The sequence below is a fragment of the Lolium rigidum genome, chromosome 2 (assembly GCF_022539505.1).
Source record: "Lolium rigidum isolate FL_2022 chromosome 2, APGP_CSIRO_Lrig_0.1, whole genome shotgun sequence".
Taxonomy (NCBI): domain Eukaryota; kingdom Viridiplantae; phylum Streptophyta; class Magnoliopsida; order Poales; family Poaceae; genus Lolium; species Lolium rigidum.
The window spans coordinates 213,706,095-213,732,131 of record NC_061509.1 but is presented as its reverse complement, the minus strand read 5'-3'; the positions used below and the strand labels follow the sequence as shown (position 1 = coordinate 213,732,131).

At 46.3% G+C, this 26,037-nt stretch overlaps 2 protein-coding genes and 1 long non-coding RNA gene across 6 annotated transcripts; 2 read left to right on the top strand and 1 right to left on the bottom strand.

Moving 5' to 3' along the window:
• Window positions 1–1,240: 1,240 nt before the first annotated feature.
• On the bottom strand, window positions 1,241–5,334 carry LOC124692911. Of its 4 annotated transcripts, XR_006999786.1 has the most exons (9): window positions 5,213–5,334; window positions 4,675–4,862; window positions 3,817–4,516; window positions 3,362–3,426; window positions 2,942–3,064; window positions 2,789–2,870; window positions 2,559–2,703; window positions 2,382–2,421; window positions 1,241–1,938 (listed from the first exon to the last, which is right to left on the bottom strand). It is a non-coding gene; the product is annotated as an uncharacterized LOC124692911 (long non-coding RNA). The 4 variants fall into 4 exon arrangements; XR_006999787.1 differs by having other exon boundaries at window positions 2,382–2,703; XR_006999788.1 differs by lacking the exon at window positions 2,382–2,421.
• Window positions 5,335–6,181: 847 nt separating this feature from the next.
• On the top strand, window positions 6,182–9,053 carry LOC124688091 (UDP-N-acetylglucosamine transferase subunit ALG14 homolog). The gene is made up of 5 exons (XM_047221808.1): window positions 6,182–6,404; window positions 7,888–8,030; window positions 8,118–8,267; window positions 8,347–8,406; window positions 8,551–9,053. The coding sequence occupies exons 1-5, from the start codon at window positions 6,254–6,256 to the stop codon at window positions 8,725–8,727; spliced, it is 681 nt and encodes a 226-aa protein (XP_047077764.1). The 5' UTR covers window positions 6,182–6,253; the 3' UTR covers window positions 8,728–9,053.
• A 5,350-nt stretch (window positions 9,054–14,403) lies between these two features.
• Window positions 14,404–17,529, top strand: LOC124688090 (chaperone protein DnaJ-like). The gene is made up of 6 exons (XM_047221807.1): window positions 14,404–14,631; window positions 16,436–16,513; window positions 16,638–16,713; window positions 16,870–16,943; window positions 17,023–17,093; window positions 17,244–17,529. Exons 1-6 carry the CDS (start codon window positions 14,599–14,601, stop codon window positions 17,275–17,277), a joined length of 366 nt encoding a protein of 121 aa, XP_047077763.1. The 5' UTR covers window positions 14,404–14,598; the 3' UTR covers window positions 17,278–17,529.
• Window positions 17,530–26,037: the final 8,508 nt, after the last annotated feature.

Here is a 26,037-nt window from a genome sequence, read left to right as displayed (position 1 = left end):
TGGAACATAAAAAATTATAGATACGTTTGAGACGTATCAACGACCATGGGCGAAGCTCCCCTTAGGGCAAGGCAGGGCAACCGACCTACCTTGATTTCTATCGAATACATTTAGATGCACATATTTTTTTGAACATTTTGAACGGTCGTACATCAGAAACCTACTTCATATGAAAATGTTATGATTGCTTTAGTGAACACTCCACAAAACTAACTTCGAACCGAGAACATGGACTACGTATGAAAAATATAGACTCATTTTATAGGTTTAATGTGAATAAGATTGTTTGACTTGTAGAGATTTATCACGAATCTACTATATACAAGATAATATTGAGTTATTTGTTATTCATACACGGAGAATGAGAGGTTTTTAAGATTTCTTGAGATTTAGAAGGCACATCATGTTTTCTCCGGTGACATTATGAGCTCAATGAATTAGTTTTTCTTTTGCCAGTGACGACAATAAGAATTTAAATGTATTTGATGGCGATAAAAATCATCAAAATCAAGTCGCTCATCAATCGAGGGACATTCACGAGTTTTGATCAATAAAATTACAAAGATTTTTTTTACATAGGTATAGCTTTGCCATGGAGATAAAAATTTAGTATGCTTGTAGGTTTTACTTATATAATCAAATATGTTTATATTTTTATTGTTCCAAATGATATGTTAAAATTATTTATACCATTAATGTCTCATGATTATTATTTTTATCTTTGCATTATTTTTCAAAAGTTGGCTACTACTCTATTTTAGATTACTATTACAAATGCCCGTGCGTTGCTACGGGTCTCAAAACTCATTTATCAATGTACATATATAGAATAGCATCATGCTTTGTGAGCAACATCTTCAACCGAGAACTTCTACACGAATACTATTCAGGTTACTCTAGCAAGCAGTCATGAGTAGAATTCTCAATTGCTCTAATATTTTCCATCCGATATGTAGTGTCATATCAGCATCTGTCAAAGCGGTCGTTTATATCGTTAACCTCCTTGCACTTAATGAAAACTTGTGCTCCTTCCTCCTTACTTTTATAGTTATATTGCCAAAGAGACATTTGTTGAAGAGTAACAAGCTAGACACTTCAGGTATTGCACCTAAATAATACTTGTTCACAATTGAAGTTCAATAGCAAAGCTATACCAACATGAAGTTCAATAGCAAAGCTAGCTTCCTAGAGGGCAAAGAAGTATGAGTAAAGGGATCTAAAATTCTTTGCGACTGTAGTTTAGTGGCTGCCAGATCGAGAGACATTGTTGACCTTCAGCTAATTTCTCTCTCCCAGCTCTTCCTTTCTTGCATCGCCATGAGGAGAGCAACCTGCGGCCACCGCCGTCGTTGTGGGCGCTCACAATCATCAGACAACTACACAACGCCCTCGACGCGCATCACAAATCAAGCTCCCAGCAATATCGATGTCATCCCGCATGCTCTCTCCGTTCATAGTTCCCGGAGGTCCACGACCCTCCGATGCCTCTTCTCGCACGCGTGGCGAGCAGGAACGGGCGGCAAATGCCGCCTCCATCTCATCCCTCTTCGATCCCCTCGTCGCGCCTCTCCTCCTTCCAGCCACCCGTCGATGCCATCATTCTAGGACGCCGCCTGCTCCCGCTCTTCATCGTTCCCGGATGGCCTTCTCGCGCGCATGGCGAACAGGAACCGGCGGTTCTCGAGTGGCATGGGCCCTCCGGTGCCTCTTCTCGCGCGCGTGTCGAGTAGGACGGGCGGTTCTTGGGTGGCCTGCGACCGTAGCGAGACAGGGTATAACAACCGGTACCATGACATGGTAGTGCAAAGGGATTTTGTGAGAGGGCAAAATAGTCCAAAAAAAGAACAGGCAGTTCTTGGGTGGCCTTCGACCGTAGCGAGATGATATTGTATTCTATTGCAATAAGAAAAACTCCATGAATTTCTTCAACATTGTATCCTGCAATTATGTGAAGATTAACATATTACAGGTCCACAAAATTAATATGCGGCATTTCATACAATAATAAAACCAAAAGACTATTTTTTGAGTATTTGAACGAAACAAGGTGGTAAAATAACTCTTGGTATTAACATGTAAGCAGCATAGCTCCCACGCATGAAAGCAAAATAGTGTAACTTATTGCAAAACAAAATAAGTGACCAGAGAGCAATTTAGTGTAACTAAATTGATGTATACAATCTGATGCTATCATCCTATTCTTGTATTGTTGATATTTCACAAACTATTATCCATTTGTAATGGAAATCATCAGTAACTAAAGTTTGGTCAATCAATACATCAGATAATCAAGCTGCACATAATTGTCACTAATATCAATAATCATGCTACTACCAGTACATTCAACACAAATCAAGGATCAAATTTCTTGAATATTATACCTCATTGTGACCTATTATGGAGCCCAAAGTTAGCTTGCAACTGTGCAAAGAACAAATAATAGATCACGTATTCTTCCCTTGCTATACCAAATTGAGGAACAAAGTAGACTTTCATTATTGCCAATATGGTTGCGCACTATACAGCCAAAAATTCCTGCTGTCAAATAATGTTAGTACCTGGATGCAAAAGGGAACCTGAATTCCTGTACACAACATGAACTCTCGTGCTGATATTGAATAATATGAGTGTGTTAATTCTGGAGTATTTCTGCTATCTCATTCAGCACTTGCTAGTTCTTGCCAGCTGGGAGGGAGAAGACATCTGAAGTTATGGATATCCTGAAGTCAGCACATGTGCCTTTCACTGGAACTGATTGCAGAACAAAACCATAGCTGGAAGCAAATACCTCAGTGTAGCAGAACCTGCAGCGTCTCAGTTGCGGAGGATTTGAAGTACTCTTGGGGCGAGCTCCCAACTGGCGGTAACAGCTAAGCAAAAAACGACAACCATGAGCTAATAGGTGTAGAATCATATTACATTACTCTGTTCTATAGTCAACCTCTCATAATCTTCACTTTGGAACAATTGCTCTTCTTTGTTGTGTATTTCCATTAGATGACCAAAAGCGTTGAGCATATGCCTCCAACTCAACTTGAGGGTATCCACATCACAAAAGCATTACCTGCGAGTAGTATGCAAGTAGCAGATGGTTCTCAGTATAGAACACAAGAAAATGTGTAAATAGGAGTAAACAACTGCATTCAGTTATGTACTGCTGAAAAGCAGGAATAAAATTGCGAGATAAAAACAATTGCAGCCAGCACAAATTATCGTATTAGAAGATGCGAGAAAGTAACTGCATAATGGGTATGCGTACCTGTGAAAAAAGTCACGATAAGAATAATACTTATCACGAAAAGATATTATTTTAAATGGACTGTCGGAATTAACACATCAAGAGGCTGGAGAACAGAAGTACCGTGTAAAATAGCAGTCTATACACTTTAAAAGTACAGACGCTGCCGCTGATGAGTAGAACACAACCTAGAAAATATAAGAAAAACTAAAATGTGAAACAACTTGATTCCATGTACAGAGTATTGCGTTCAGAACCGTAAAAACTTATTTCAAAGGTATGATTTCACACCTCCAAGTCCACAAGACATGTACAGTGAAAGTGCTAAAAAAGGACATGTAAAGTGAAATAACTCAAATATGTTGGAAAAAAGATGCAAGTTCTGTTCCAACACCAGCTACACTTGCAAACTAAAAATGGACCCTATCAGTTTAGTGCATTAAAAACGTTCGAGATGAGATGAACTTCTCAAGATCACTCGTTTATAAGAAATGTAATTTACCAATGCCAGGGTACTGAAATTATCCTAAGCTTATGAGAGACACAATTAAAAATCAGAATAGATCTGCATTAATTACCTCGACCATAGCTGCTATCCAACTGTCGGAGATACAAGGACACGGACACAATTGTCAACTATAAGACTCACAAAAGGAAGCCTAATCCATGTGTCGCAGATCTGAATAGTGCACAACCTAGTTTTTAAGTTGACAATGTATAGCATCTACGGAACATGCATAAACATATCCATATGACCTTTTCCTTTCACACTAATTGCCCTTTGCATACATAGTTCACAACATAATGCATGAGAATAACGATCAGTATCTTTAGTTGCCAAGGTCTCTCCCAAGTCAAGGGGCATAGGCCAAGCACCAAGCCATGCTCCTATCACAACTCCATGGGAGGGCGCACATAGATCATGTAGTCCACAACATCATATGATGTGCAATTACTGGCATGTGAGAACAGAAATCTACTATGACCTTAGGTAAGCATGTACAATACAAATGCGCTCTGACATCATAAGTTGTACATATGTAGAAAAATTAAAAAAACTGAAAACACATGAATTAAAAACTAAACCTATATTCTGGTGCAATATTGAAATCGACATGTGAGAATTAATTTGTTTCTATGGATGCTACTACTATAAGGAAACCAAGGTATCCGACGAAAGTCATAACACGAATATAAGGGACATTATGTGAATAGAACCAAACCTGGTTAAGAAGTAATTTGACATGCCAATTGCTTTGAATTTGAGAAGATGTCAAACTGAAATAGGAGGGAATCCAGTAAGTCCATAAGAAAATGTCTGTCTCTCAGAATTATAATGAATGAACATAATCATTTTGTTGACATCCAATACTGCCATCTGATATATATTGAACTAATGAATGTACAACACAATAGATGTTTAAACCATTGCCTACCAGCAATTTTCAGTCAATGGAGCGTGCAGCTTCAAACGCCCCTAGACAGTTCATCCTTCTTGGTTCTTCTGTTCGATTTGCAATATCAATCCCCAATGACTTGGCCAAACACCAGAACTAAGAAAGACCCAGCGGTAATCAAGGAAAATCTCAGAATCTGAATCAAATCATCAAAGCGGCAACGGAGACTGCAACATACAAGGGAGCAGCCGACCAACTTCAGTTAGTGGCCTCTACGGAAATCATCAATGTTTCCATGCATCTATCATCTAATCAGTTCTCTTGTACATTACTATATATTTACCTGTCATATCTCACCTAGCATCAAACTCACACATAAATCTGTTGTTAAATGGATTTCATACTGTATCTAGATCTAAATGTTAGAACACAAAGAATCTTTTGAATAATTAGTATGTGTGGAATAGAATTACAGTACATGAATCAACCCGCGATTTGTTTTTCTTGATGAGGTGGCCATCCTCGATTCTCCATCCGGACACACCAAAATTCCGAAGCTGGTCATGAGCACCCTTACCTTGACCCGGCCAATGTATGCGCGCCGAAGCCACCGGCCCCCGCTCCGTACGCCAGTGCAAGCTCCGAGCTGCACGACCTCTTCCTCTACGGCCCCACCCTACGGTCCCAGTCGACCGGGGAGAGGTCTTGCGGGAGGAGGACGGGGAGGTGGAGGTGGGCCGGGGTTGTGGAGCGGACGGACTATCGGATGTCGAGCTCGAGGTGTAGCTGCTCGCCGGCAGAGAGAGGCGACGGAGGAAGGGGAGGATGGCGGCGCTGGAGAGGACGGGAGGGTTTGCGTTTTGATGAATGCGTGGAGGAGGCATGGACAATCGGAATATTTCTTTGGGCTTGGCCCATATGGACGCGTGCGGGATAGGCGGGGAGGCAGACGAAACACTTCGTCGAGCCTGCGGAACCGTACGACGAAAGTTTGGTCGTAGTGAGAGGTAGGCAGAATAGGGAACATGTTCCTCCTTTTTAAGTAGTGTAGATTTTCATCCTTCGTTACCAGGTAGGCTCTCTCCAGGCCAGGCTACCAGTTTGGTATTCCCTCCCTAGTGGCCTAGTGGGTCAGGTCGAGTGGGTTGGAGAAAACAAACGTGTCAATTTGTCGTCCGACTCAGCGTCCACGTCAGTCTAACAGGTTGGGCCAAGCTGTCAGAACTCATACGCAGTGAGAAAAGAGATGAGAAAGAGATTGGTCGCGCAGCAGCACGCCGGTGGATCTGAACCGTCAACTGGAGCCGTCCGCCGCCGCCATTGGCTACCTCTTCCCCCACCTGACTGCTGCCCGGAACACTCCTCGCCATCCTCTCCGGATCTAACTCCGCCGCGCCGCCGCTCTCACCCGCCGCCCTTGCTTCCTTGGTCTAAGCCGCCAGCGGCGACTCCCCACACCCCACCACCACTCGGCGGCACACCGCAGTCGTAGCTCCCTCTCCTGTTCGGGTGGGACGCGCAGCTGCCGGCGAGCCAGCGTCCTCCCCGCCACCACCTCGGGGGCAGTGTTGATCGGCACCGCCCAGATCTCATACCCTGTTCCGCCGCTTCGACGGAGATGGGGCTCGACGCCTTTGCGGCCGTGTGCTGTGCAATTCCCGTACTCGTGTCCTTACTCGCCGTCCGTGTGGCTTACGTGCTTTGGCGCAGCGGCCTGCCGCCGAAGCCTCACGCTGCTGGGCTGCGGTGTCTCATCGTCCTCGGGTCTGGTGAGTGCGCCTTGTCCATCAAATAAAAACAGAGAGCAAACATAATACTAGCAGGTTCCAGTGGTTGGCTCTACGCTTTCCTCCATCTCTGGCTTAATCATAATCTATAATTATTCTCTTAAACGTAGGACAAAATGTTAATATGAGTCGAACAAATGATTACATTTGTAAAATCGTGTTGGGGATTTACTGCTTGTTGGAACTAGTTTTGGCATCAGAGTTGTTTAGTAGCAGCATAGAATTTTCTTAGTGCCAAATGGTATAATCTCGCTTTATAACTAACTACCTGGCAACCAGTTCTGTCAATTCAAATGAGATTTTAGGCATAACATGTTTCAAACTTTGACCTATAAGAAATTCAGTATATTATCCATTCACAGAAAGAGCAAACCACACCCAGAGCACGTGAAGTAGTAATACCGGAGGCTGCTGCTGGCTTAACTATGGTGTCTGTTTAGACATCTGGAAATGTTGGTGCTCCTTGTGGAACTCTGATGAAACACAGTGTCCAATTTGCTGTCAATTGCTCTCTGACAGAATTAGGAGGTCACTTATTTTTAAGCACCAGTTTATGTTCTTCATAGGCTTTAAATTGCCTCTTTCTTTTTCTTGTATCTGAACTTTGTTATATTACAACCTAAATATAACTCCACCTGCAAATGATGGCATTGTTGGAGTATTATGAGTCTAACGACTAGTCTAGACTAGTTTCTCGACTAGTCTATGAGTCTTAACTTGATTGTCGACTAGCTTGTTCGACTCGACTAGTTCGTAGAGTCGAGTGGTTGAGCGATTAGTCATGGACTAATCTAGATTAGTTGTGGTATTTGAGTGGATCGAACACTAGCTATTTCCAGGTTTGCTCCAGAACGAGCCGCCTCACCTAGGACCAGGCCGCAGCCGCCATCCACTGACCATCCGCCGCGTCACATAGGACACCCTGTCTCGGCTGGTTCTATTCCTATCTGGTTGCCATATATGTACTAGCTACTGCTGAAGTACACGTCGACTAGTCGAGCAGTAGTCTAGACATGAGTCAGTACCCTGATGACTCGCCTCGACTTGTCGACTCGTAATCCTAATGTTGCCAATGTGATGGTACCAGCGTGTCACAACTCACAACGTCTCACCTTGGGATGCATTTCATTACATGTTTCTGACCCTATATGACTCGCACATGTTTATGTCTGGTTCTAGTGTAAATACAATCTTTTTTACTTTAATCTGGTAGGAATAATCAGATGTACGTCGGTGTCACCTCTATTATGAGTGCATATGTTGTTCTGTTCGGTTTTGTACATTTGATCATATTTTGTATATTGTGCACTCACAAGTGTATTAAGCAATAGTATTGGTATTTGCTGAATTGCCCTTCCACACTATTGGAAAACATCAGGTTGTACTATGCAATCATAAGTTCATAACTCCTGACAAGAGAATGTCACATTACGTCCACCTTTTAATTTTCGTGTTTCTTTTGCAGGAGGGCATACTGCAGAAATGATGAATATTATATCTGAGCTTCAGAAGGATAGGTTTACGCCCAGGTACTATGTGGCTGCACTTACTGACAACATGAGCCTTCCAAAGGCCCAGGTCTACGAGTGGTCACTGATTCCGGCACAGGTCAAATATCTTTACATCGAATTATCATATGGTAGAATTTCGCAGTAGTTCCAACTTCTAGTCTGACTCGAATGGTATTATTTTCAGGGCGGGAGAGAGAAGATCATCGAGAACGGTCAGTTCACACAGATATATCGTAGCCGTGAAGTAGGCCAATCTTACGTTACTTCCATTGCAACAACATTGCTTGCTGTTCTGCATGCTATGTGGATAGTAACAAGAATCAGACCACAAGTGGTGCGAACTCTTTGAACTTATTAGCACCCATTATGCTGCATGAGCACAGTTGTGCTAAGCACTTGTAATGTCCGTGCAGATATTCTGCAATGGTCCTGGGACATGCATTCCTCTATGTGCCTCAGCTTTCCTTCTGAAGGTTAGCCTCACGCCCTGGGTTCTATAGTAGCTCAATAGAAGATTAATGATTGATGCACTATTAGACTTGCACACTCGCATTTGTTGCAAGTTCTAAGTCAACGCAATCACTTTTTTTGAGTTCTGGTTTGATCTATTCTTGCAGGTGCTTGGTTTGGGATGGTCCTCCATTTTCTATATCGAAAGTATTGCAAGGGTGAAGAAGCTTTCCTTAAGTGGTTTACTGTTGTACAAGCTACGGTTAGCGGACCAGTTTTTTGTGCAGTGGCCCCAGCTGCAGCAGAAATACCCTAGAGCACAGTATGCTGGCCGTTTGATGTGAAGATTCACCCTCCCTTCAGCGATATTGTGGCAGTCGGTTGCTCTTCGCAAGGTTTTGAACGTGCTGATGATATATGTAACAACTCGAGAAATATAGGTGTAGTGGAATGATACTTGGCGCACCCTTTTGCCAGCTTTCTTTTCTTTCATTTTATACCAGCTTTCCTGAGAAGCATTTCAAAAATTCTTGCAACACGGACTTTTGCTTTGGGAATATCATGCCCCCTCTGAAATATACCCTGTAACTTTGCAAGGTTAAGTGTAAAACTCTTGTGTGAGTTTGAGCAGCACTGTGTTATCAAGCATTCAAGTGTGCTGTTTGTTCTTCGCCAAGTTTTATCCTGTGTTCCTTCTATTCCTTGCTTACCTTCTGGTCTTCTGGATGACTCAGAGTGGAAGCTGCTATTTTTTTTAGAATAATAAGAAGAAGCTGCTGTAAAAAAATTCCAATGAAATAGAGTTGTATCATATCTTAGACTTGCAAAATATAGGAAGTCTTTTATTTGTAAGATAGTTCGTTAATTCCAGGCTCTGTTTTATTGATTCTGAACATTTGCATATGTACTCCATTCTAAAGGTACCAACGGGATTACCAATGTTACTCCTGAGGAAATGAGAGGCATTATTGAAGTTATAGGTGAAATGGGTTTTATTGATTCTGAACATTTCCATATGTACTCCATTCTAGGGATACCAACAGGATTACCAATGTTACTCCAGAGGAAATCAGAGGTATTATTGAAGTTACAGGGGAAACGGGGAAGTTCTGGTATTATACCTGGACCTGGATGCATTTACAAGCTCTTACTGTTATTTAGAGATTGTTTAAATGTTGCAAGCAACTTCATGCTTCAGACTTCTGTTCAGGCCTACATATTATAATTCAGTTTTCTTGCTTATAAGAAATAGGCGATATTATGTGTTCCATATATCTTTGGGTAAATTTTCTATCTCATTGTTAATACCTAGCATTTGAAAACAATTAATAGTGGTGGTTTAGGGCTAATCAAGCTTATGTTGATTCAATCATCCGCTTTTAGTTCTGAAGAGATAGTTGCTGATCACAGGGGATTTGGGCAAAATATAATTTATTAAGAATGTGAGGTTTCCTTTTTATTGGTATTGTGATTAACTTCCGCTTTTACGGGCATGAATTGTGTTTTGTCAAGGGGTTGTTATCTCTTCAATTGATGCAGGCATGAGAAGCTATACCATGAAAGGGGTTTCACATTGTTTCTAGATTTTTGGAGTGCCTCCATTTTGTCAAAATATAGTAGATTTACCTTCTTGACTGATTTTCATCATTTCACATATCAAGGTCTTAGGCGAATATTCTGGGGTTCAACTGATGATCCGAGAGGATGTGCATGAATATAATTCTTTGTCTCCAGAGACATACTGAGAGCAGAAGCATACTACTTTGTATAGTAGTACAAGCAAGATGCTACCTACATAGGACCGACAATCAGCGCTGAAATACTACTTTTTTGCATTAAGCAACATTATTGACACTGTTCTTCAGCCAAATGCACGAAAAGAGTAAAATCAAAGAAGATTTCTAGCAATAGACGCTGGTGGTGTATAAGTTATGTATTGCAGTTTCAGTTTGATGTACAAAATAAGTTAGTACACGAATATCTAACTGTATGCAACATAGTTTCCATTTAGTATGTTTGGAGAGTATGTAACGCAACATAGTTTCACAAGTACCAGTGTCTCTGAAGTTCTGTCTAGGATGATCAGTCCTTCATCTTGATAGCTAGCTCTGAAATGCAGATAAGATCAGTGGTATGTATACATTTTGTCTGTATAAATGATGTGCTGTGTAATCAGTCGTGTTTGGTCATTCACTGCTTAAAAATTATGATGGCTTCAACCTACGGTTGTATGCACTATGATTATTCATATCCTCTGCATTTCCACTATGTGTAAACTGCGCAACCAGTTGTTAAGTGATGTTTGCCCTTCTTCCATCTTCAGGGGTCTTATCTTGTGCAGTCGGGATCATATGGGCCCAACTCATCCTTACATGGTGTGCACCAGTATGTTATACTGAAGTTTTATCTTGTGATACCAAGGCTATGGTGGTAGCCGACCTATGATTCATCTTGGTAGTTAAATATGAAACGTCCGGATAATTGGTAGTCTGTATTGCAGACATGTGTAACTTTGTATTTTGTGTGCATAAATGTTATGGTGTGTACTACCTGTCATTGCAAGGCAAGTATACCTTCTATACATAACGATGGAAATTGTTGGCGAAGAAGCACCAGTTGACCGCCGACAGGGCACCCTTCCATTCACGATTGTGGTTGTCTAGATCAGCACCGGCTACTCCGGACTTCCGAAATTGTCTTGCCCCTGCTTTGCTTTAGTGCCTTTCTACTGGCCTGCAATCCCCTCGGTTTCCTTTTAACACTTGGGCTGTCCATTCTCATTATCTCTTCTACCGCTACCCGATGGCTGATTCGCGCCTCCACCGTGTTCTCCCCACCTGGAATCTGCCATGTCGCATATCTCCTACCTCTGAGCAAACCGCCGTAGGCCTGGCCCTTCACGACGTGGACATTTTCGAGAGTAAAGGAGACCGGTAAAGAGTACTATGAGAGTGGGAAAAAAGGATAAAAATGACTGGAAAAAAATGAATTTGACCTGAGGAACCGAGATGAACCTTTTTTTTAGAGTCTAGCGACCCTATTTAGCTACTATCCATTCCTCTTTCTACCATCATTTGTCCTCTCAAATTAGTGGTTATTGTTTCACCAAATTGATACTGTGTTGACAGCTTGAGAGCATATGCTTCAGCTCAAAATTCACCAAGTGACTTTTCCCATGACCCATACAGTGTGTCGGCTACAATGGTCTCCGCCCACTGGAAGCCGTTGCTCCCATGCACTTCCCTCTGATGACCTGCAATCAGTCCGTAGCCGATGTGGTAGCTCAGTTACGGGATATCAGCACAAGCTACTCAAAAGGTGGGATCTCTAAGAAGGGAGTACTTCATAATACAGTGTGTGTTCCAGTGATGTACATGCATTTTGGATTCAAACATATTATGGTCATCCGTATGTCTACTTAGCTGAGTTTATATGAGCTAAGACTGCCATTTTGAAAGAAAAAAAGCTAAAATTTGCGTATATATATCTAAGTTAGCCATTTATTTTTTTTTGCTTTTAGATTTAGATGGTTACAACTTCACATGTATCAGGTTCAGAAACTGTCATCCAAATCAAAGTTCAATGATTTCTAAATAAGATATTTTCAGGTGATTTCCCTGTTTTACTTTACAATCTTGCCATTGATATCACATATTATTATTTTTTGTGCTCAATCTTTTGGAAGTAAATAAGGTAATGCCTCTACCTATCCACATTGTTTATGTTTTCAGCTCCCTATATTATCTGTTTTGCTTCCAGTTTTCCTCTATTGCCAATTCAAACACTAAGGTAAAGACAACTAAAAAATTATCCCATTTTTAATTTAATATTAGTCTAAACATGTATTATTATTTATGTAATGTATCCATATTTTCTACCAAAATTTCCATTAGTCAACCACTTTACTAGCGCGGCGTGCCGCCGCCCCGATCTTTGCTAGTATGATAAAAACTAAATATGTGGTCGGCGTAAGAGCATCTCTAGCCGCGTCCCCCAAACAACGCCGATCGAGCGTTTGGGGGACGTGTTTCCTTCGTGTCGCGTTTGGGGGACGTTGCTTCCCAGCCGCGTCCCCCAAAGGCCACTCCAAAGAGAAATTCAAATAGTTCAATTCAAAAGAGTAGCCGCGATCAAAGTACTGGGTGCGCGATCATATTACAGACCGGCGTAGACGGCGCATCCTGAGTCAACGACCTCCTCGTGATCTGCCCGGTGTGCCTGCTCCATCGCCGACGCCGAGGCAGAGTCTGATGCCGCTGTCGTCGGCGTCGAGGCAGAGGCCGACGTCGCTGACGCAGGTGTACTAGCAGACGCTGTCGCAGACGCGTCTGCTGGTGCCGGCTCTTGCTCCGGGGTGGGGTTGTTGCCGATGCCTCGGCCGATGCCATTTTGGCTTCGATGTCGTCGAGGATCTGGCCTTTGAAGAAGTTGTGCGCCGCCCGCGTCCGGGGAGACATTCTAGCTGTCGACACTGTCAACAGGGACATGGCCTCCTTGAGTTCTTGAGCTCCATCTTATGCTCTTGCCTCTTGAGCAGCGCCACCCATCTTTCGTCGATCTTTTTGTCATGGAAGAGCAGGGTCGAGGAGACCTCGGCGAGGCACTGCGTGATCGACGCCTGCGTCTTCTCGGTCGACGCAGCGTCGGCCAAGGCGGCCTTGGTAGCCTTGTTGCCGATAGGGTGCCTTGCCGATGTTGCGAGCGGCGCATCCAGATCAATGACATCTTTCCTCTTCGACAATGAATGGCGCGTCAACCGCCATTTCTCGTTCGTTTTGAGCTTGCTATAGCAATGCATCAACGCGAAAGACTTATGCCCTTCCGAGTGCTTCCGGTACATCGCCATGACCTTGTTGAACTAACCAAAGAAAGCGCAATCAGATCATCGAACAAAAACTAGGCGCGGCGCCCGCCCCCTCCTCCTCCTCCTCCTCACCACCACCAGCGCACGTGAATTCGAGCGGGCCCCTGAGGCCAGTGAACGGGGCGCCGTCCGCACCGGGGCCTGGCTCGCGCTGGGGTGCTTGGTCGTATACCGGGGAGTAGAACACAACGTTTGGGTTGAAGCCGCCATGCGGCAGTGTATCCTCGTACCGCGGCGACAAGTTCGGCGTCACGCACCCGGGAGTGACATAGGGGCCGTCGTTGTAGAACCCGGATGTCGACGGGGACAACACTCCTGGAATGTACGCTGGCGCCGACGTACTACATGTGCCCGTGTTGCTGGCCGCGATACACGTGGCCAGCGCGTGCTGGTGCGCGCACGCCGCCACCGTCTTCTTCTCCACCTGCACCGCCCTCCGTCCCTTCTGCTCCGCCGTCGACAACTTGCGGCACAGGAAGTCTTGCTGCCACTGATCCTCGGTCTAGCCTTATGGCTTCTTCTTCGCAGCCGGCGCCTTCCGCGGCTTCGCGAAGGACGTCTTCGGCCTTTTCGTCTCATTGCCCGGTGGCTTGGTGGCCGCTTTCTTGGCCATTGTTTTGGGGCCTGTCGGCGGCGCCATGGATGAGGAGAGGGTAGCTGTGGCGGGAGGGATAGAGTAGCGACGGCGGGAGGGAGAAATGAATCGGCAGTGAAATTTGTTGAGAGGGTAAAAATGCGCGGCGGAAGAGACGCGATTTAGCGGGAGAGGGGGCGAATTTTTATGTGCCGCTGAAGCGTCGGGCCTGCCACTCCCCACTCGCTTTTCGTTATGTCCGACGCTCGGAACGTTTCCTATATAGAGAGAATGGACTCAAAGCGCCGGACGGAAGGTGGCTTTTGGGACGCGTGACTAGGAAGTAAATTTTGTCCAACGTAACGCGACTGGAGATGGTCTATCGTGCATAGAACGGCCCATACAAAATCTCCCGAAAACCCAGTCATGCGAGCCGCACACGACACAAGCGGCCCGGCCGAATCGGGACCCTCGTTACGCGAAAGGACAGGTGACCCGGTCGGATCCACGTCACCATCATCCCCTCTTTATCCATCACGGAGAACTTCATAAAACAAAACAGAGGAAATAAAATAAAAACAAAAAAGGAGAGGAGAGGGGAACAAGAACTCCTCCGATCCCACACCCGCCCCGGCCCTCGCGATCCATCCACACAGCGATCCCTCTGCTCCCCCATTCCACTGCTCCAGTGGACAGGCCGAATCCGGAATCCCCCGTCGCGCTCAGCGGAAACGGGCGGCGCGAAGAGAGGCCGGGGGTGATGAATTGTTACGCTGCATGGACGGAGCAAGCGAGGAGCCTCTCCACAAGGTGCGTAGCCCCCGCCCCCCTGCGATCCAAAGATTTATGCTTTTTTTAGCTTCGGGTCACGGATCTGTAGCTCAGTTCGATCGCGTATGCGCTTGCTTTTTAAGAGGAAGGAGGATTCTGTGCCGGGAGTGGGCGTCCGTTCCTTCTTTTCTTGGAGGAACCTGATAGGCGGATAGGACAGTCTTCTACCCTTTAGCATTCTTTTCAGTTTTTTTTTTTGGTAAATGGTACTGGGAAGAGATGCCCGCAAATAGTTCGTGCTCAAGTATAGTCCGAGGCTGCGAGTTATGAGCATTAAGTAATGTCTGGTTTGTGTTTAAATTTAGTCATACTCAGCAGTGGCCATTGGTCAAATTCAAATTAGCGTATGTTCTGTTATTCCTCTGTGTGATGGCCTACGCTTGTTCCCAATATATTGGGAACAAGAGTATTTCTTGAACTGAATGGCGATGTGAAGCAGCAGCCTCAAATTAGTGCAACACCATCTCCCCCATTAACCAAAGCTACAAAGTTTGTTACAAAATAAATCAGTTACTAGCAATGAGTACACGGTTAGCTTGCTAGGCCACTATGTTTTTTTTGCTAGGTGCAGTGAACAGCTTTTGATGTATATGCTCCTAGCTGGCGCGAGATGGGCGGGCTTACCAATTAGGCTATCTTGCGGAAGCAATTCTCTATTGAGCTCCTCCTAAGACAGTATCCTGTTAGGTTCATCTTGCTTGCCTAAACTTTTTTTCGACTTAAGGAGCAAAGCTCCCAACTTCAATTAAGAAGCTGATAAACAGCGAAATAAACAAGCGCTCACAGGAACTCCAGTTCTTGTTGCACACAAAGCTGCACCTGGAACCAAGATCATGTCCAACACATCTAGAGACAGACTCCAGCAGCACCAAATTAGAAAAACCTCCAGATCAAACCCCAGGAGCAAAAGCAACAGCTATAAGGCAACCAGCTCCCGAACGAAGAACGGCAAGAGTACATCTCATTCTACCCTTCTTGTCATCGGAGCCCACCCTCTACTTCTGTGATAAAAATCAGAGGCCACCACCAGCAATTGTTTGGCTCCGAAGGATTGGAATTTTCGCAACTTTTTCCTCTGCATAACATTCCAAGACAACAGCAACTGAGATATATTAACTTGGGTCTTATGTGCTGTTATTTTTACTTCGAGTCAGGCCTCGTAGAGTTCTGTAGCTCAAGTAATGTAGGTTTGCATGCTACTTAGAAAGTTTGTGCTTATATTATCAGAAACTGTGAATTACAAACTCGTCGTGGTGTTTAGGGGTAAATTGTTCTATGCAAATCATCTGTGTTCTATACAAATCTGATGAGTGTATCATACTCTGCATTGGTGGTGTTTATTTGCCTAATCAATTTGCTTTCCTGAGTGCTTGAAGCAAAACTTGCATTGAATTGCAGAAAGTAGGTTTCTAGAGAAATCTGCTGTTTCAGCTGAATATGTTGGGATTATCTAGTGACACTTACTATAGGAATTTACTCAAATGTTGCATACGTTTTAGTGAATCATGGATTGTGATATGGATACTCCTTGTGAATCTGTGTTGCTATGGGGTTCTTTTTCTTGTATTCACGTGTGCTGAGAGCCTTAGACTATATATGGGTACTCCTAATGTGCACTAGTTATCTACAACCCACGTGTTCTGTCGTCATATGGTCTATCACACTTCATATTTATTAAAGTGGGCATAAATCACCATATATAGGTTTTGCACAGTTACACCTCATGTTTATTCTTATTGTTTGTCCAGTATATTCATTTCATAGAGTTCATCTGTGATGGCAGGACTACTACAAAGTTCTGGAGGTCGATTATGGTGCATCTGATGACACCATCAAATTGAGTTATAGAAGATTAGCTTTGGTAATCTAATGTCCAGCTTATTTTCTTTGAACAAATGCTGTTTAGTTAGGAGTAGTTTTTTTCTTCTGGAAGAAAATTACGGATCAACTCACTATTTAACCATCATCTGGTTTCCTATCTACAGAAGTGGCATCCAGACAAGCATAAGGGCGAGGATGATGTCACAGCAAAATTTCAGGAGATCAATGAAGCTTATAAAAGTATTGTTCCAAACTTCCTGTCTGTTTTCTAGACATGGATGATCTTATTTTTCCCTTTCTACTCTCTAGTGATAGGAATTGATGGCATTATGACACTACTATATATCATGTCTCTTTAACTTTTGTTTCCTGATTCTCCTTATCATGTCTTCCCAGTTTTAAGTGATCCAATTACGCGACTTGAATATGACTTTTCTGGCGGTTACGAGATCAACCAGTATACTGCACGCGTAAGAGCTTCTTTAACTTGACACCATATCCTTGTTTTAGGTGTTCTTTGTTAATTTTGCTATATTTTCCTCTATTTAGGAGTACCTTTCAAGATTTAAGGGTATGATACTTACCTGCAATGGCCTTGGCATAGACCATTCTTCGAAATGGTAAGATAGTTCAGTTGAACTCAAATCCCTAATATGTAGCCACTCCTTGATTTCCATGTTTTGCTGGCTTTTGCTTATTAGTGGAAGCATGCAAGCTATGGAGAGTTTTCTTCGCATCTCACTGTTAATTTTCGTGCTTATGATTTCCAGGGCCCAACATATGAGAGAATGGGAGCCCCATTGATCAGTAGGTACAGCTTGTTTGTTCCTGTAGCATCTCCGATGACGATTGGACATGTGTTTATTCTTCTGTAGCACTGCAACGGATCTTGCCATGTGCCGTTGCACTTTTGCTAGAATGAGATACATTGCCCAGTTTCCAATTGTAACACTTGGCTGTTCACTATTTGACTTGTACAAACACGAAAGAATGGTTCCTTGTCAGCATGAACCATGGCTAAAGAGACTAGAAATGGACTTTTTTGAGCCACGGGAACCCATATTGTGTAATCCAGTCCATGTGGTCGAACCACATAAAATGGTATTCTTGTGCAATCAAAAGTTTGTGTCCGCGAAACTAAATACTGAGAATTGAGTTGTGTTATCATCTGAGCTGCCCGCGAAACTAAATATCGAGAAATGAGTTGTGTTATCATCTGAACTCTCTGCAAGTCTCCCTCCATGTGGTAGAGAATATATTGGAAAATTGACAAAGTAAGGTGACCTTGGAGCAATCATCACCAGTCCACATTATGAACAGATCATATTGTGTTGGTGTTGTCATATCAAAATCTCCATTCAAGCATGTTTTTTTTTTTTTGAACAGGGCAAGCATGTGTAACACGGAGTTGGAGGGAGTTGTATGCAAATTTTGGTGTTAGTATATGTTGTCACTCAACTGTATGCATGGTTATGCCATATGGCAACAATCTATTCGATCAATTCAACAGCATCCTTGCAAGTTGAACATTATGTAGCAGATCTTGTTTGTAGTTGTTGATTACGATTGTGGTACAGACCAAGAAGAGCTGCTTGGAACTAGGAACATAATTCTAAAAAAGTTACTGAAAGCAGAAAAACCTTATGTATAATGGTATTGAGCTCTTTACTCAGACATCAATGCGAAGCTTAAGCATAAAGTGTTCCCTTTCCAAGTCCGCATTGGCATGCTCTACTCATGAAGTCCAGTGCTTTGACCTGTAAAAGTCCTAGTAGTTGAGATAATCGCACACTGGTGATGGCAGGGCCCTAGTATTAACAAAAATAAAATGCCTCGGCCGTCTTCTCATCTCATTATAATCTGGAACATGGATTGCCATTCTAGATCGGTGGCCCGTGGTTTGTTGTAGGTCCTCGGTTTCCAGTGGAAACGGACGGACGAGAGGACCGGACAGTGGCCTCGACGAGCTATATCTTGGTGTCAGGAGGAAAGAATTGTCACTCACTTTTCTTTTTCCCCTTTTCCTCGGTTCGATGGTAGCCGGGTAAAAAATGATTACTATTTATTCATGGACAAAAGCTGCATTGTTCCTTTCTCATTTTGGCTTTGAGGCGGCGATCCAGACAAGACGACGGCTACGGTCAGTTATGGTTGGTCGATGCATCCTGTCGTTGCCTAATCGACGGTACCTCGGAGGAGGGATCCTCACGAGGGGGAGAAGAAGTAGGGGCCATAGGGCGGAGTGCACACGGGACGGTGGTACGCGAGTTACCCAGCTTCGGAACACCTGCACGATGACAGGGCCTACCGCTGCTTGTCCGGAATTATCCGGGCGCTTTCGCGTTGTTACAATGAGTTGTGGTTGTGCCTCTAGGGCTCCCGGGATCCGGCTTATAAAGGCGCACGGATCTAGGGTTTACATGGAGAGTCCTAGCCGGATTACAGATAGCCTAACTACGGTACAATATCTTGCCGTGCACGCCACGGATCCGCCTTCCATATACATCGTACTGGATCCGGGTTCCTCATGGGCCTCCACGGATCCGGGTTACTCCTATGTCGGTACGGATCCGGCCTGCTGATCCTGGGCTGGACTTCTTCCTTCATGATCAACAAGCAATCGGGCCGCCCGATGGGCCACATGCCTCATCACCGTCTCGTGGGCCACCCGGGCTTGCCGGATCTAGGCACTGTCGATGGTACACCTATGAAGTATACCCACAACAGTAGCCCCCAGAGTTCTCCGAGTTTCACCTGCAGTTTCCGCCTTGCTGGTTCATAATAATCTCCGGCAAACGTTGGTAACGCGGAGAAACTCGAAGAGCTCCAACTTTGCATTTTCTTCTTTTCTCCAACTTATAGTCGGAAAATGCTCCCACCCCGCGGGACTTCATCCATCGACGTTCAAACGAACATCTCCGGGTTACTCCCTGCTCGAATGAGAGACAACTTATCTTCACGCATTTACCCGGAATCTTAAAAAGATTCAAACGGTTCCGCCAATTCTGGCGCCATTTTTGCGCGACTCGCGCGGTAACTTATCTCTAGCCATTTTTACTGCTAGGGTTTGGGACACGTGTCACACATCCAACGGCGCGACGCTTGCGTTCCGACCACAGGATGCGGAACACGAATCTCATTCCCACAGCCTATAAATACCAGCCGTCGACCCCTTTACCCCTCATTCACCCCCTCCTCTCCTCTCTGCCGAGCGCCGCCCGAGAGCTTCTCCGCCGCCGTGCCGGAACCCGCCGGAGAACCGCCGGAGCATCACCGGAGTACACCCGCCACCGCAGTGTTCTTCGTGTTCATAACTCCGACGAGCCTCCGCAACTCCGGCCACCGCACGCCATTACGGTAAACTTCGAACTCAACTTTCGCACCGCAGTTGGTAGGGATGAACTTGGGGAAGACGAAGTGGGATCCGACTAAGGAAAGTTTTCCGCCAACCTTTTTCTCCAGATGTCTTCAACGACTCCGCCTCCAAGCTCAGAACCGATCATGGCGACGCCAATCTCCTCCGCCCCTCCTCCTTTCGTTCCCATCAGGCTGGATCCTTCAAAGGATTCCGGCAAGGAGACTGAGGGAACTTCTGCTCACCCGGAAAAAACCTCCGAGGCGGGCCAGAGGGAGCAGCAGGCGGAAGAAGCTGCCAAGAAATCCAAAGCTCGGAAGCGCGATTCGAAGCTAAGGGAAAATGGTGGCCCCGTACCACCACCGAAACGGAACTCGAAGAACCTCGAGGCGGAGGGTTTCCCGCAACCCGGAAGCCGGAGGTCGGCTCCACTAGAACCAACTCCGGCTCCTAAGGATGACGAGATGGTGCCGACAAAAGCATTAGTGGAGCGCGGATTCTCGTTTCCGCCTTCGTACTTCTTCCGAGAAATTCTCGAAGACATATGGACTCCAACCCCACAATATATCTCCAAACAGCGTGCTCGCCATTAGCAACCATGTCGCCTCTCGCGAAGGCCACCTCCGCGTGACTCCGCAGCTTCCTCTCGTTCCAAGTACTTCTTCACTCGTCAAGAAAGAGAAGATCCGCCAAACTTCCGAACCGCCAACTTGCGGATCCATCACTTTCCTCCTCCGCCCGGGTCGCGTCTACCCCCACACCGATCGCCATGAATCCGCGCGGGACGGGTCCGGAGGCTTCTTCTACCTGAAGGACGTCTCCGACCCGGCGAGCGACAAAAAACTTCCAACATTCAAGAACAGCCCCGCCAACGAGACTCCGGCATGGACACAGTGCCCTCACCTCTCCGACTCGCCTCAGCCTGAACCGCGCAGTAAGGCGGATCTGCAAGCTCACGGAGGAGGGGCTCACAGGGAAGGATTTGACCCTCTCCTCGGTTTACCAAGCGGATCCAGCCGCTTCAACATAGGGACCGATTGATGTTTGAGTACACAGGGCGCGAAGACTCAATGCGCGCCACCAAAGATAACCTGTCCGCCGACGCTATTGACAAGAGGATCCGGCTCCTCCTCAAAATCCCACGTGAACTCCATGTTCACGTATGCAACAAAGACATCCACACGGAGGGATCCGGAACCGCGGTACGGCATCTGGACTTGATTTATTGTTTTTCTTCAAACTTTGCCTAAGTTTTTATCTTTGCACTAGCTCGAAGCGCTTGAAGAGAGTGAACTCGGAAACCTCCTCCGAGTCCCATCTACCGGTAACCCGGATCCAGAAGCCGCATCGGAGGCGGAAGCTCCTGAAGCCAGCCGCCCTGCGAAGAGGAAAAGGCCAGCCCCTTCCAGCTCCCCAGCGAAACGCCCCCGCGAAACACTCAGTATCGCGGCTACTCGGAAAGCTGAGGCGGAAAAGAAGCGCCTCGCGCTGATCAATACCAGCAACAAAGGGCAGCCTGCCATCCAGCACTTTTTCAAGCCTTCCGGGTAAGCATCTCTTTTCTGATATCCAAGTTCCAGTTTTAACACTTGTTCTTATATTCGTATGCTTTTCCAGTAGTTCCGGAAGCCAACCTCCCAAGGCCCCAAGGGTCACCAAGAAGAAGATCAAGCCGTCTCCGGCTTCCGTCCCTATCACTCCTGAGGTGGAAGTTCCACCGAAGGCTTCATCTGCCAGCAAGCCGGATCCGAAGGACGTCATTGACCTTGACGACATTCCCGAGGATCCCGTTTACCAGGGCGACTCCGCCAAGGGGACCTCCTCACCCATTCCTCCGCCCGATCAGCCAAGCTCCGCTTTCGCGGGGCCAACCGGAGAAGAACAGGAGCAAAAGGCCAAGCTACTTCAAGTTACCAACGCGACCCGCGTCAACCTCCAACCAACTCCGTCCCTCCAAAAGCTTACCCTTGCGTAACGTCACGCGAAGGTTTCCGTCATGCTCGAACACGGTATGGGGAAAACCGGAAGAGGAGGTGCGCGAACTCGCCGACCTGGAGGAGAACTTGAAGGATTTTTTCGCCAAGCACAGGGAAGTGCGGCAGGTAATACTAGCCCCCAAGCATTGGGTGATATAGTTCCGAATAACATGTATTATCCGATGCTTTCCCAAAATGTACTTTAGACGGAAATTTAAAATTTTTATATCTCAAACTGAACTCCTCGCTAGCCCCCAAGGATTTTGAATATCCGGCTAACTCCCTGCTGCTTCACAGACCACACGGAAATTGCATGAAGATTTGCGCATCCATGTGCTGGAGCAGATCACGGAGATCGAGGGGCTGCGCCAGAACGCGGAAAACAGCCAAAAGGCTATCCAGCTGCTTGAGACCCGCCTGAAAGGTACAAGATCCGGATTTTTTACTTTTTGTGTTAAGTCATAATGCATGATGCATAATATGTGCAACTTGTCTGCCTTCAGAAGAATCTGCTAAGCGCTCCTCGCTTGATGAGCTTTCCGCCAAGGTCACGGTGCTTGAGGCGGAGAACGAGTCCCTCCAAAACTTTATGAAAGAATCCTCAAGCAAAGAGACTGAAGCGAGGAGGGAACTCTCCGAGAAGCATTCCCGCGAGAAGGCGGAGCTGATTGACAAGCTGGAGAAAAGCCAAGGCCGCGTGATCTCCACACTCGCCAAGAACAAAGCCCTGGAAACGGAGGCGGAAGCCATCGACAAACTTATCTTCCGTAAGCATTCTTCCGCGTCGTTGCTCCGACCATCTTTCATGTTTTCTCTGACGGAACTGAACCTCTTTCTTCCACAGCAAGTCTTGGCTTTGAGTGGACGAAAGATTCAAACCTGACGAGGACGGAAGCATACGAGGAAGTGCGGAACTCAATTGATGCACCGTTTGGAGCCTCGTCGCGGAATTGCCACGGCTCTATCGCTAAAGAAGGCCAAAACCTCGCTCATCGATACGATGACCAATCTTATGCGACAGTGCCGGAGTTCATCAAGGACCGGCAGAAATCTTCAGCGCGCGGAGCCGCCTCCTTGGTCCTGGCCACCTGCAAGGCTTTCTTCCCCTCACTCAATCTGGCGCAAGTTGCCCGCGGAGCCCCCGAGAGTTCCGACATGAGCGCCCTTCTCGCGGAAACTGAAGGCTATGAAGAGCTGTTTGTCAGGCGAGTGGATCACTCGTTCTGGTACAACAAGCACAACCTGCCCGAAGGTTTTTCCGACGCGGAGGAGGAAGCAAGCGAGCCAGAGTTTTATGGGGAAGGATCCGGGTCCAGCAACGAGCATTCCGGAGGAAACTCGGAAACGACTCGAAGCCGGATCCGGTGACAAGTGACGACGGCTCCAGCTACCAGCAGCTCGAAGAGGAGGACTCCGAGTAGAGTTCCTGTTTAAAACAATGAAACAAGTTGCATCATTTTGGCCCCAGCCGAGGGTTTGTAATAAGACTTTAAATTCTTAAGTAGCTAGGAACGAAACAATTATGCGTGGGGCGGAAACACTTATCCCGCTATCCATTTAATATTATGCGCATGTTTCGTTTTATGTCGGAAAGCAAGTGCTGATCTCGTTATTTTCCGGCTTGCCCGCTTGACCTTCCACGAGCCGGAAAACCTTAGCCGGAGACGCCGCCGCCGGCGACGAAGCCCAATGGCAATCCGTCCATAACCGCGGAAACAAGCCCCCAGGCATAGGTGCCGGAAATCGCTACTAGGAATCCACGAGTTCGCAACAGATAACAACTTAATCAGAAAACTTAAGCTTACGTCCCGAAGGACGATTTTAGAAATCACAACTTTTATACACGCCTAGGCGGAAAACATCCAGCTCTGCGGTTTTAGTCGGAAAAACATACACGATCTAAAATGAACAAGTAAAGGAGGTAAAAGACTCAAAGAGTGAACCATAAGCTTTATTTCATTGATCATGTATAACTATTACAGAGTTTGTAACTCGGAAAAATATGCTAAGTGTAGAAAGGACGTAGCTGTGCGATATTCCAAGGGCGATCTCGTTTCATCGTAGATGTCATCCGGATCCTCACGCTTGCGTTTCCGGCGCCGCTAGCAGTGTCTATCCCTCAGCTCGCGGAAATCGACAAGGTAGTACGATCCGTTATGAAGCACTTTGCTAACGACAAAGGGTCCTTCCCATGGAGATTGCAACTTATGGTCTTTCACCTCGTCGAAGGCGGAGGACCAGGTCTCCGGCCATGAAGGAGCGTTTCCGAACTCGACGACCGTGATAGCGTCGGAGCTTCGCCGGTAGATGGCGGAACGCCGGTCAGCCTAGATTCCGAGCTTCTTCGATCAGGTCCACAGTATAGCTGTCCGGCCTCGTCGACTGTTTCATCGTTATAGGCGGAAACTCGCGGTGAATCATGGATGATGTCGGAGGGAATGACGGCTTCGGATCCGTATACCAGGAAGAAAGGGGTAAACCCTGTTGACCTGTTAGGGGTAGTTCGCAAACTCCACAAAACAGCGTCCAGTTCGTCAGCCCAAGCTCCGGCTGCTCGTCGCAGCGGTTCTTCGAGGCGTGGCTTGATTCCTGATAATATTAGACCGTTAGCTCTTTCGACTTGTCCATTGGATTGTGGGTGAGCCACAGATGCAAGGTCCAATCGAATCCCCATTGTCTCACAGTAATCCTTCAATTCTCCCTGAGCGAAGTTTGTGCCATTATCTGTGATTATGCCGTGTGGGATGCCGAATCTCATTACGAGGCTGATGACAAATTTTAGTGCCGTAGCACCGTCGGCTTTTCTCACCGGCTTGGCCTCGATCCACTTGCTGAACTTATCAACAGCCGACCAGGAGGTATTCGCAACCACCAGGAGATGATCTTTTTAACTTACCAACCATATCGAGCCCCCGCACCGCAAATGGCCAGGTGATAGGTATGGTCTTCAGCTCTTGGGCTGGAGCGTTTGGTTGAGTAGCGTAGTACCGACAACCTCGGCAGGTCTTGACTATCTTATCAGCCGTCTTCTTTAGCTGTGAGCCAATAAAAGCCTAGCCGAAAAGCTTTTGCAACGAGTGATCCGGGAGCGGCATGGTGCCCGCAGTCCCCGCGTGGATCTCTCCGAGGATTTCAATGCCATCTTGATTTGAGACGCATTTGAGAAATACCCCTGTTGCGCTTCGTTTGTAGAGCTGTCCATCAACAATTGTGTAGGATCGTGCTCGTCTGATGATCTGGCGCGCGAGGACCTCGTCCTCCGGCAACTTCTGATCGATGAGGTAGTCCAGGAAAGGCTGTGTCCAAGCCGGAATGGTAGCTAATACCTCTTTAGCCGGAGACACTGCCACTTCTGGGTTTTCCGGGTTAGCGCCCTTCACCGAGGGTATCCGGAGATGCTCTAGGTAAATTCCGGCGGAATTGGCTTTCTGCCGGATCCGAGCTTGGATAGCATATCTGCCGCTGTATTGTCGTCTCTTCTGACGTATTTGACTTCGTATCCGAGGAAGCTCTTGGCGATCTCGTCAACTTCGTCTCTGTAGGCCGCCATGACGGAATTTCTGGCGTTCCAGGTTCCGGCTACTTGCTGTGCCACCAGGGTCGGAATCTCCGCAGCAAATGATGTGCTTGATCCCTAGTTCCTTAGCGATGCGCAGTCCGTGTAGTAGAGCCTCGTATTCCGCCATGTTATTTGTAGCTTCGAAGTGGATCTGCGGAACATACCGCAGGTTCTTCTCCGGTAGGGGACTTCAGGGTGACTCCGGCTCCTGAGCCTTGATGCTGCTTGGATCCGTCGAAGTGCATGACCCATGTTTCTGGTTCCGGCTCCAGACTTGCATCCGGAGCTTCTGTCCAATCTGCAACGAAATCTGCCAAGACTTGGGATTTGACCGCAGTCCTTGGCTTGTAAGCGATGTCGAAGGCGGATAATTCGATGCCCCACTTAGCTGTTCGTCCTGTTGCGTCGGCGTTGTTGAGAATTGTTGACAGCGGAGCCTTGCTCACAACTGTTACCGGGTGCTCTTGGAAGTAGTGTCTCAGCTTCCGGCTGCCTAGGAAAACTCCATAAGCTAGCTTCTGAAAGTGAGGGTATCTTTGCTTTGATTCCGTCAGCACCTCGCTAATGTAGTAGACAGGTCTTTGTACGTCATATTCATGACCTTCTTCCTTTCGCTCCACCACGATGACGAGGTCGACGACCTTGTTGGTAGCCGCCGTATAAAGGAGCATTGG

Excerpts from the sequence above, each read along its gene's own strand:
- LOC124688091 (XM_047221808.1), top strand. The coding sequence starts at position 6,254 with ATGGGGCTCGACGCCTTTGCGGCCGTGTGCTGTGCAATTCCCGTACTC. Across the intron at positions 8,268-8,346 it reads CAAGAATCAGACCACAAGTG|ATATTCTGCAATGGTCCTGG; the intron begins GTGCGAACTCTT and ends ATGTCCGTGCAG. Across the intron at positions 8,407-8,550 it reads CCTCAGCTTTCCTTCTGAAG|GTGCTTGGTTTGGGATGGTC; the intron begins GTTAGCCTCACG and ends CTATTCTTGCAG.
- LOC124688090 (XM_047221807.1), top strand. The coding sequence starts at position 14,599 with ATGGACGGAGCAAGCGAGGAGCCTCTCCACAAG. Across the intron at positions 16,514-16,637 it reads GTTATAGAAGATTAGCTTTG|AAGTGGCATCCAGACAAGCA; the intron begins GTAATCTAATGT and ends TCCTATCTACAG. Across the intron at positions 17,094-17,243 it reads ATAGACCATTCTTCGAAATG|GGCCCAACATATGAGAGAAT; the intron begins GTAAGATAGTTC and ends TATGATTTCCAG.